Source organism: Zea mays, chromosome 4 (assembly GCF_902167145.1).
Source record: "Zea mays cultivar B73 chromosome 4, Zm-B73-REFERENCE-NAM-5.0, whole genome shotgun sequence".
NCBI lineage: Eukaryota > Viridiplantae > Streptophyta > Magnoliopsida > Poales > Poaceae > Zea > Zea mays.
The window spans coordinates 187,232,200-187,242,943 of record NC_050099.1 but is presented as its reverse complement, the minus strand read 5'-3'; the positions used below and the strand labels follow the sequence as shown (position 1 = coordinate 187,242,943).

Below are 10,744 nucleotides of genomic sequence, written 5' to 3'. Positions count from 1 at the left end.
AGTTTCAAGTGACCTGCAGTTCAAATTTGAATTTTCCGAAGAAATTCAAATAAACGAACTAAATCTACTAACTATAAAAACTATGTTATAATGATACATGTAGGTCTACATAGTGTAGGAACATACCACAAAAAGTTTGGGAGACAAAATAAAAAAATGAAAATACACTTTGCCGAGTGTCTGGAGATGACACTCGGCAAAGAGGGCTTTGCCGAGTGTCTATTACGTGGCACTCGGCAAAGAAGCATCTTTGCCGAGTGCCAGCCGTTGGCTCTCGGCAAAGACTGACGGCCGTCAGCTCTGGAACGGCCGCTGACGGCACTTTGCCGAGAGCCCCCTTTACCGAGTGTGTGACACTCGGCAAACTTGTCTTTGCCGAGTGCCTACCTGTGCCGAGTGTTCAGCACTCGGTAAAGGGGCTCTTTGCCGAGAGCCTCGGATTCCGGTAGTGTCTCTCTTGCCGGTGCAAGCTAAATCTAGTCCTTAAGCAGTTTATATGCATGACGAGTTGATCCTAAGCATATAGAATAACCATTATTCTCTAGTTTAATGCTTTCTTCGTTTCAAAATGTTGAGCGGTTGTTTTAGAACGTTTTCCCATTCTTCTTAGGAGCACCTCGTCTTGCCCGGCTGCCACGATCGAGCCACACAAGAAGCTTGTCTAGCTAGGCAGGCGAGCCAATTTGAGCAAGCGGGCTAAGAGCACCTACAATAGCGTGATCTATAAAAATATCATATAATTTAAAAATAAATATATTTTATAAAAAATAGGGTCCCAACAAAACATTCCGCTCAGATCTAAACTATAAGACAACACATTATGCTGTAGTATGTATATTTGAAACATTTGAGAGGTGTCCTATAATTTTTTGATCATTTTTTATGAAATAAGGCATTGTTGGAGTAGTTTATCCTGCGTAGAGCCATATATTTTAATTTGAGACACCAGTTTAAGGTCTTGTTGGAGATGCTCTAAGGGTCTGTTTGGTTGGGCTGTGGCTGTGAAAAAAGTTGTTGTGGGCTGTGAACTGTGGAAAAAAGCTGTTGTAGGTTGTATGCTGTTAAAAAGCTAAAAATCGTTTGGTGGAAATCACTAAAAGTCACTAAAAATTCTTCGATATATGTTTTCACAGTTTCATCCGAAAAGCCACTAAAAGCAGGTCGAGTGGTGCTTTCAGATTTGCACTACGAGAAAGTCGGCTTTTAAAAAAAGCTGCTTCCTAGATCCAGTCCTTTGGTTGGCTTTTGGCTTTTAGGGGACAAAAGCCAAAGACAAAAGTCAAATCAAACACACCCTAATATAAGAGCATCTTTGGTATAGCTTTGTCTCCTCTAAAATTAACTCTGGCTCTGACTTCTCTACAGGAGCCACATTTTTTTTGCAATTCGTTTGGCAAAACGGCTCTTTCAATATTTTTTATTTTACCTATAACTCAAAAATCCAAAGTGCCTAGCTAAACATTTGTACGAACACCTTGTGCATGTGTACTATAGTTCATTTAAAATAGGGATTTTACTCTGTATAAGTTAAGTTTAAAATACTGAATGAAATAGAAGATAGGATAGCATAACTGCTGGAGACAGCTTCAGCCAACCGCCGCTAGAAATGAGAAATGATGCTGTCGTCCACAACGCGATAGCGATAATTTCTTCTGGTTACTCCCTGCTTGAGAGCTTGTGCTTGACCACCGGTGCGCATGTCTGCTGTATCTCTGTCAAATGATCACCTAATAACCATACTAATCATAAAATTGAAAAACAGTACGACCAAAACGCTTATGTTCAATATCCTTCCAATGTCCACAATTCAACACGATCATTTTCGTCATCGTTATTATCAAGCAAAAAAAAGAGAGAGAGAAGCGACTGCTGCGATCGTCTGCACCTGCCTTCGATTGTTCTGAGGCCGAACCGATGATAGCCTGCGAACTAAAGCCCATATTCAGAATAGTTGGCCCAGCCCACTCAAGCATGTGTTCTGTCCAAGTATTTTGTCGTCTGTTGGGCTCTGTATGTATCCATAAAACAGCATGCTGTGGTTTATAAATGGGCTACAGATCCAACGTGCGCTCCAGATTAGGCAAGGAAGCGGAAGCGAGGCGCCCGTCATGCTCTGCCTCAGCCTGGTCGCGCCACCACCGATGGCCCCCGCCGGCCGGCGGCGGCGGCGGCGGCATCCGACTTCTGTGACCCGCCGCGGCCAAACCCTCGCCGCCCTCCCGTGCCACTGTGGACGGCGGCACGTCATCGGTGCCTCCTCGGCTGCCGCTCTCCTTCCTTTCCTCGCCCCTCCTTCTCTGGCCGCTCCGCCCGTCGACCCCGACGTGAGCTCCTCCTTATGGGCTACGGCGCCTCGTCTACGTTCTCTATGCGTCTAGCCAGCCTGGTGCGTGCGCGCCCGAACCAACTTTGATTTTGCTTGGTTGGGCAGGTGGTGCTCCAGCGAGTGCACCCGTCGAGGCCGGACTGGTATGAGGAGTTCTATGCCTCGGCCATGGACCAGGGAATGAAATCATACGAAGCAGAGGTGAGCAGTTTTGTCTCTAGTTATGATTCTACTTTTCCATTTACCTACTGAATTAAAATAAACGAACCATGTAGTCAAACCTAACCAGTTAGTGTTGTGTCAACGAGAATAGGTTTGCAAAGTATCCCTATTAGCTCTTAGAAAGGAATAGCAGTTGGAAGCATCACCGGGTTTAGTGCAGACTGTTAATCTGCCACGTCTCTGTTTCCATTTCAGCTACTTATATCTATATCTGGGTCTTCATCTGATACTATAACAACTTTGCATACAACATTTCTTCCAATGCTTGTTAATGCCAAATTTACCAATGATTGATTATGATTTGTGAGTACTGGAATACCCATGCCACATTTAAGATCTGTTAAAAAGAAGTGAGATTGGCACTCGTGCTGCTACTGTTTAACCTTTGTTATAATGTCCACCATAACTGACTCTAGTGTCTGCCATTTCAAAGAACAAGAGCGCATCAGTACTGAATAACTAAGTCACAGTCATAATCATGCTAAACACGTCGCTTGGTGGAGATTGCAGATCGCAGGATACAAAGTAAAGCTCTTCTCTCAACTGTCGCCTGCGGGAAAGAACATTCTCGAGCTCGGTGTTGGGACAGGGCCTAACTTCAAATACTATGCAAGTGAAGATGGGGTTAATGTGATCGGAGTGGACCCTAACAAGCACATGGAGAACTATGCAAGGGCTGCTGTTGTGTCTGCTGGACTCGCGTCGTCGAGCTTCACATTCAGAAGAGGGGTATTGTTGTTGCTCAATTTTGGTATTGGTGCTGTCCGTTTTTCACATTGTTAACTCTGTTTCCCTGTTAAATATATGTAACAGCTGCATCTGATGCACAATTCTGTTAGGTTGCTGAAGCCTTGCCGGCAGAAGACAATTCCATGGATGTGGTGGTCGGCACACTGGTGCTGTGCTCTGTAAACAACATCGACATGGCACTGAGAGGTAATAGTTATACTTCGTTAGCCAGGACAGTAATGGCTATTTCCCTTTCTTTTCGTGACAGACTATTCGAATCACACCAACATGTAGAGGGTCTCATTTTGATTTCGGCAATACGGTCATACAAATAAAATGCAATCAATACATTATATCTCGTTGTGGCTATTTTCTACAAAGTTAACATACGCTCGATACCTGATTCTGTACGGTAGTATTAACTTTAGTCAGTTCTTGTATTTCTATCTTGCATTGCACATGCTCAGCATTTTCTCGTTTTAAGAGCTGAGAGCCATGTTTCTGTACAGAAATAAAGCGAGTCCTAAAGCCCGGTGGTCTCTACGTGTTCATTGAACATGTTGCCGCACCAGGTATTCAAGATCAGTAACCAGCAAAAGAGCTTACTCTTACCACTCAGCTCTTAATGACGCTTTTTTATATATTTTTTTACATTTAGTTTTTACAAGAGCATAGAAGCACCGTGAAAGTGTTATCAGAGCTGGTTGTTGATATTGTCAGGCGTTACTGATTCAGCTGCTGCTTCTTGTCCGTGACACAGATGGTACGTTGCTCCGCTTGGTTCAAGGTGCGCTTGATCCCTTGCAGCAATTCGTAGCGGACGGATGCCACCTCACCAGGAGAACCGGACAGAGCATCCGAGATGCTGGGTTCTCGAGTCTGAGCCTGGACGGTGTCCGACTGTCGAACGCCTACATCATTAGCCCTCATGTTTATGGCGTAGCCTGCAAGTGAGGTACCAGTCCCTAAATCCTCATTGGCAAAGTCCTTCGACGAGTTGTCTATATCTTATTTAGCACTTCGGCTTGGTATCTTTGTCTTTGTAATTGGCGAAAAAGAAATCGGGAATGGACTATAGGAATACAAGTACTTCAAAGAAAATGGGAAGGAAGTGCTTTTGCCTTCTAAAAGGAAACAATTACATATGGCAGACAACAGACAACAGATAATAACACAAAACTTGAGACATTGTTAAAACTATATATGTGGTTATGGTCGGACTCTGACCATTGATGTCTCACGGCAGTTCCTCATGATGCCAATGAGTTGAAGAGCTTTAAACAGCAAGGGCGGAGAAACTAAAATGTAATTTCAATCACCGCTCACAGATCCTCAGCATCCTGTTTAGATGATTTGGGGTGCCCTTCATACTCTAACTTCACCCCTAAGCTTGCAGTGATGACCCTGAATTTCAGCTTTATCTTCTCCATCACGTCTTGAATTTGTTCATTCTCCGGATCGGACAGCGGATAGCTGCCCACCAGTGCAGTCAGTTGCTCGATATTCTTCCTGACCCGAGCTGTGAAGGCATTCTGATCAATGAGAATTGCAGACGTCCACACATCCAGACAGCCCTGAAAGAAACCCAGTTCTTCACCGACCTGGAAACCAATCTTTAAACCAACCTGCCTCCCCTCTTCCTTTCCAGATGCCAAACCATCATTATAGCCATTTCTGTACCCCTCCTGGTAATGTGTCTCATCTAAGAGTACAGTTGGTTCAAGAAAATCAGCATCAATCTTAGCTTGCTGATCCATAATATGAACAAGAGCCTAGTTTAGCTCTCCAACAGATAGTTCTCAAGAAATGTGATTCCAGAAAGCCTGCTTCATAGTCAAAAATAAAAGGATGGGCATAATAAGAAACTAAATGAAGACATGCTAAAGGAAAAAAAGGAGTTAACAAAACTGCACTGAAATAATGCTGTAAATCAAGAGAGGGAAAATGTTTAGCCGACATGAGAAAATAGGGGACCAAATGGATTGATCTTGAAATAAAATACCACGACACATACACTAAGTCAGGAGTGCTCCAAAAATACCAAACCAAACCCTCACTTTTTACTCCGTTCCAATGCCACGACACACACTAGCAGTGCCCCCAAAAAATCCCAAAGCAAATCTTTGTATTTCATGCACTTCGCTTTTCCCTTCCCTTTTCCCTAGGGAAAAAAACTGAACCAAAACCCTTGCGTCGCTAGGACTAGGAGCAGAGCAGGGCACAACAGAGCAGATTAGCCGCTTACCTGGACCGTTGCAGCGATGGCGGCCAGATCTGGAGTCCAAAACGGCGGCCGCTGTCGTCGGAGCCGTGGGTGGGCAGGGATGCTTGGGGAGGGAGGGAGGGAGCGTGAGTCAGGATGGAGAGAGAGGATGCGAGGAGGAAAGAAGTGTCACCTAGAAGCCTCCAGATAAGACACATGGGCGCACGAGAGAGCATGGGAACCAACGATTGACAATCGAACGACTAAGATAATTCGACTGACGTGGATGGGCTATCATACCGTGTTTCCTTCCTGCTTTAATAATATATATCGCACCAGGTATTCAAGATCAGTAACCAGCAAAAGAGCTTACTCTTACCACTCAGCTCTTAATGACGCTTTTTTATATATTTTTTTACATTTAGTTTTTACAAGAGCATAGAAGCACCGTGAAAGTGTTATCAGAGCTGGTTGTTGATATTGTCGGGTAATAGTGCACCTACACGCCTTCATCGACGTTGTTTTTTAACCGGAAGACCTAGAGCTAACTATCGAGACTTTGGGCTATCCGGACACATACTTCGAGAAATGGTTTATGCATGTTTGTTACCGGGTGCAACAAGATCCAGTTGGTAAGGATAAAATACCCTTTCTTTCATATTTGTATGGTTTTCTCGAATTGATGATCGTAGAAGAGCCCTCTTTACCATTCTGTATAAATGGACTATTCTATTTGTATAGATATGGTAGAGGGGCCTATCCAACCCACTAGTTTCCCGCTAAGAAGGTGGAGCAGTTTGGTAGCTCACAAAGCTCATAACCTTGGGGTTACGGGTTCGATACTGACTACCTGCTCCATATTCCTTCTTTATGATATATGTATCATCCATTTGTATATGGTATATGGATTTGTTTTTCTTTCCTAAAAGAGTTTCGGTCTAACAGCTGATTCAGCTGCTGCTTCTTGTCCGTGACACAGATGGTACGTTGCTCCGCTTGGTTCAAGGTGCGCTTGATCCCTTGCAGCAATTCGTAGCGGACGGATGCCACCTCACCAGGAGAACCGGACAGAGCATCCGAGATGCTGGGTTCTCGAGTCTGAGCCTGGACGGTGTCCGACTGTCGAACGCCTACATCATTAGCCCTCATGTTTATGGCGTAGCCTGCAAGTGAGGTACCAGTCCCTAAATCCTCATTGGCAAAGTCCTTCGACGAGTTGTCTATATCTTATTTAGCACTTCGGCTTGGTATCTTTGTCTTTGTAATTGGCGAAAAAGAAATCGGGAATGGACTATAGGAATACAAGTACTTCAAAGAAAATGGGAAGGAAGTGCTTTTGCCTTCTAAAAGGAAACTATTACATATGGCAGACAACAGATAATAACACAAAACTTGAGACATTGTTAAAACTATATATGTGGTTATGGTCGGACTCTGACCATTGATGTCTCACGGCAGTTCCTCATGATGCCAATGAGTTGAAGAGCTTTAAACAGCAAGGGCGGAGAAACTAAAATGTAATTTCAATCACCGCTCACAGATCCTCAACATCCTGTTTAGATGATTTGGGGTGCCCTTCATACTCTAACTTCACCCCTAAGCTTGCAGTGATGACCCTGAATTTCAGCCTTATCTTCTCCATCACGTCTTGAATTTGTTCATTCTCCGGATCGGACAGCGGATAGCTGCCCACCAGTGCAGCCAGTTGCTCGATATTCTTCCTGACCCGAGCTGTGAAGGCATTCTGATCAATGAGAATTGCAGACGTCCACACATCCAGACAGCCCTGAAAGAAACCCAGTTCTTCACCGACCTGGAAACCAATCTTTAAACCAACCTGCCTCCCCTCTTCCTTTCCAGATGCCAAACCATCATTATAGCCATTTCTGTACCCCTCCTGGTAATGTGTCTCATCTAAGAGTACAGTTGGTTCAAGAAAATCAGCATCAATCTTAGCTTGCTGATCCATAATATGAACAAGAGCCTAGTTTAGCTCTCCAACAGATAGTTCTCAAGAAATGTGATTCCAGAAAGCCTGCTTCATAGTCAAAAATAAAAGGATGGGCATAATAAGAAACTAAATGAAGACATGCTAAAGGAAAAAAGGAGTTAACAAAACTGCACTGAAATAATGCTGTAAATCAAGAGAGGGAAAATGTTTAGCCGACATGAGAAAATAGGGGACCAAATGGATTGATCTTGAAATAAAATACCACGACACATACACTAAGTCAGGAGTGCTCCAAAAATACCAAACCAAACCCTCACTTTTTACTCCGTTCCAATGCCACGACACACACTAGCAGTGCCCCCAAAAAATCCCAAAGCAAATCTTTGTATTTCATGCACTTCGCTTTTCCCTTCCCTTTTCCCTAGGGAAAAAAACTGAACCAAAACCCTTGCGTCGCTAGGACTAGGAGCAGAGCAGGGCACAACGGAGCAGATTAGCCGCTTACCTGGACCGTTGCAGCGATGGCGGCCAGATCTGGAGTCCAAAACGGCGGCCGCTGTCGCCGGAGCCGTGGGTGGGCAGGGATGCTTGGGGAGGGAGGGAGGGAGCGTGAGTCAGGATGGAGAGAGAGGATGCGAGGAGGAAAGAAGTGTCACCTAGAAGCCTCCAGATAAGACACATGGGCGCACGAGAGAGCATGGGAACCAACGATTGACAATCGAACGGCTAAGATAATTCGACTGACGTGGATGGGCTATCAGGCCGTGTTTCCTTCCTGCTTTAATAATATATATATATATATATATATATATAGGAATATTTGGAGATCTAGTTGACAAAGCTTTTGAAGTTTTTTTTCCCAGCCCATCTCTATGCCGGGAGCCGGGATTCCCTGTCCATAAGAAAAGGGCGTAAAAAGGTTGTTGGAGAGGACGTAAAGAGGTTATGTTCTTGGAGCTACTCTGCTTTGTTGTTGATCTTGATTTCCTTAGACTTGGGATGGATTTGAAAGGAATGGAGCCGCAGATCTGACGGGCCCAACGGAGTCTGGATTCGCTGCTGGGCTGGTTGGTTGTCTCCGTTTGGCGCGGGGACTCTGGAAGGTTCATGGCCCTCCTCCGTTCAATCAATGCAGACAGCTGACAGCCAGACAGTACTGCCCACCCGGCCGCGTGACCCAGCACGGAGAGGAGCAGACTGCAGGTGGCCGGCCACAGCGAGGGACCTGCAACTGCAACTGCATGGCTGACGCCGCAGGACACTTGCGCGTTTCGCTGCGTCGTTCATGCGACACGTATCGCTCGGACGCAGTCTACAGTGCGTACGGCGCTACGCCGGTGGCTTCGCAGTTGGAACCGTGCTGCCGTTGGAGCGGCCATCGGGACGTGGCTTGTGGCCCCACGGGTTCGAATCGATGCGCTTTGCTTCCGTAGGTCACGGCTCACGGGTCCCTCTCCCGTCTCTGCAAAAGCTCCCGCCGCGGCCAGCAGCAGCAGCAGCCCGTCAAAAACGATTTGCCAACCTTGAAGACAAATGAATCTGTTAAAAACGATCTGCATGCGCGGGTTTCTCGTCCGACCATTTTAAAACGTTGGAAACCCTAGGAATCTGCTCCGGTTTTGTGGGTGACGACGTGAGGTGCTGGTGCTGCTCGCCCGTGTGGGCTTCGGACAAGGGACAGACTATTTTCTGTGCAGGACTTCGGCATGCACAGGTGGGGCCGGGCGGGCGCTCGGCGCTCTGAATCGGAAGGGAACTCGGCAGAGGGAGCATGTGCCTGTGCGTGTCCCGTGTTGGCTTGCTATTTCTGATTTCTCGCACAACCTGACGGATTGAAGCGAATGGACAATGGAGCCCCACACAGTCTGCAACTGCCAGCCTGCTGCTATGGTGCTCCACGCCCCCGCCCAGGCTGCAATTGCAATCCTGCTGCTCCTGTAGGGCGGTGGGCCTACGCTAACGGTAAGAATTAAAAAAATTAAGGAATATGTTAACCTCAGCCCAGTGACAGCGTACTGATCTGTGGCAAAAGTGTCAGCAACGAGCCAACCATCGGCATAGTAAAATGGAAGAGAATTGTGGCTAATGTAAGATAATACTGTTACAAAATATTTGTACATGTGATCTAATCCATCCATGTGACAGTTATTTCTAAGGGACACACCCCTTGGGAACACTTGTATATATACTACCCTGTCTGCAATAAAGAAACCATCCCTGCCATTTGTCTCATTCTCTCCTGTCTCTCCACTGATTCACCACTGAGCACTGCAATAGACCACAATACGTTATCAGCACTGTCTCAAGGAGAAATCAGAGTAGGGAAAGAGGAAGAACACGCGGTTCTTGACAAGAACAGCAAGATCGATCTGCACATCAACAGCAAGGTATGAAACATACCGTTTCCATGCGCATACGCCGTATGCGCGAAGTTCTTCATATTGTTGATGATGCGATGTTGGAAGCGTTCACCGTTGGGCAAGCCGCAGCGCTTCCACCGGTGCACGCGATCCCTGAACGCCGTGTGCAAGTGCAAAATGTGCACTTCTGTGTTATCCATGGATGGACAGCGGTGGTTCCGCTGCCGGTGGTGGAGTGTGGACTCCCCACTGCATCCCCGTCGCCACCGGTGCCGGTCGTTGACGTGGGATCGTCTGCATCCGCTCCTATGGACGTCAATTTGGAGGCACCACCGCCACCTGCAGCGGCAGTTGCTCGTCGTTCGCCATCTCCACCAGTGTCTATGGTCGTCGGGACCATCGCTGCCCGTCGTGGGCAGCCTGCTCGCGCTGTTGATGCCCCGAGAGGCTGCATCATCTTCACCGACCATCACCCAAATGGGGTGGCCTCATCTTCCTCCTCCAATCGGAGGGCCTAATGGCCCTCGATCCGGCCGCCACGTCGGCCTCATCTTCCTCCTCCAATCGGAGGGCCTAATGGGCCTAATGATCCTCCAATCGGAGGGCCTAATGCCAAAAGTTATGGGGTTGTACTATACATATATTAAGAGCAATGCACATGTTGCATACAAGGTAATTTTCCAAGATGTTGATGCATTCCAGATTTGGCATGATCGACTTGGTCATCCTGGCGTAGGGATGATGAGGAAAATTACAGGCAATTCAATTGGTCATAATTTGCCCACAACAAGTTTTCCCAAATCTCAGGATTTTGTTTGCACCGCATGTGCAACTGGGAAACTTATTTTGAGACCATCATATCTCAAAATTAAAGCTGAACCGCTTAAATTCCTTGAAAGGATTCAAGGAGATATTTGTGGGCCAATTATACCAACTTCTGGGCCGTTCAGGTA

General features: G+C 46.3%; 3 protein-coding genes across 6 annotated transcripts; 1 reads left to right on the top strand and 2 right to left on the bottom strand.

The window, feature by feature from the left end:
• The first annotated feature begins 1,996 nt into the window (after positions 1–1,996).
• LOC100382865 (uncharacterized) lies at positions 1,997–9,615 on the top strand. 4 transcript variants are annotated; one of them, XR_004857604.1, is made up of 9 exons: positions 1,997–2,324; positions 2,432–2,527; positions 3,059–3,277; positions 3,388–3,484; positions 3,787–3,849; positions 4,038–4,232; positions 5,906–6,112; positions 6,460–6,654; positions 8,295–9,615. XR_004857604.1 is itself a non-coding variant. In NM_001175560.1 (7 exons), the coding sequence occupies exons 1-6, from the start codon at positions 2,109–2,111 to the stop codon at positions 4,229–4,231; spliced, it is 885 nt and encodes a 294-aa protein (NP_001169031.1). In that variant the 5' UTR covers positions 2,064–2,108; the 3' UTR covers position 4,232; positions 6,460–6,792. The 4 variants fall into 4 exon arrangements, 2 of the variants coding, with proteins under 2 accessions (NP_001169031.1, NP_001388185.1); XR_002268634.2 differs by lacking the exon at positions 8,295–9,615 and having other exon boundaries at positions 6,460–6,892; NM_001175560.1 differs by lacking the exons at positions 5,906–6,112; positions 8,295–9,615 and having other exon boundaries at positions 2,064–2,324; positions 6,460–6,792.
• Positions 4,266–5,643, bottom strand: LOC109946075 (uncharacterized). Its single transcript, XM_020552757.3, has 2 exons — positions 5,523–5,643; positions 4,266–5,100 (listed from the first exon to the last, which is right to left on the bottom strand). The coding sequence occupies exon 2, from the start codon at positions 5,032–5,034 to the stop codon at positions 4,600–4,602; it is 435 nt and encodes a 144-aa protein (XP_020408346.1). The 5' UTR covers positions 5,035–5,100; positions 5,523–5,643; the 3' UTR covers positions 4,266–4,599.
• Positions 6,688–8,190, bottom strand: LOC103635700 (uncharacterized). The gene is made up of 2 exons (XM_008658090.4): positions 7,937–8,190; positions 6,688–7,515 (listed from the first exon to the last, which is right to left on the bottom strand). Exon 2 carries the CDS (start codon positions 7,447–7,449, stop codon positions 7,015–7,017), a length of 435 nt encoding a protein of 144 aa, XP_008656312.2. The 5' UTR covers positions 7,450–7,515; positions 7,937–8,190; the 3' UTR covers positions 6,688–7,014.
• Positions 9,616–10,744: the final 1,129 nt, after the last annotated feature.

Bases quoted from the DNA above. Each gene is read 5' to 3' on its own strand.
- LOC103635700 (XM_008658090.4), bottom strand. From the start codon at position 7,449: ATGGATCAGCAAGCTAAGATTGATGCTGATTTTCTTGAACCAACTGTA.
- LOC100382865 (NM_001175560.1), top strand. From the start codon at position 2,109: ATGCTCTGCCTCAGCCTGGTCGCGCCACCACCGATGGCCCCCGCCGGC. The intron at 2,325-2,431 runs GTGAGCTCCTCC...TTGGTTGGGCAG, and splicing joins CTCCGCCCGTCGACCCCGAC to GTGGTGCTCCAGCGAGTGCA. The intron at 2,528-3,058 runs GTGAGCAGTTTT...TGGAGATTGCAG, and splicing joins TGAAATCATACGAAGCAGAG to ATCGCAGGATACAAAGTAAA.
- LOC109946075 (XM_020552757.3), bottom strand. From the start codon at position 5,034: ATGGATCAGCAAGCTAAGATTGATGCTGATTTTCTTGAACCAACTGTA.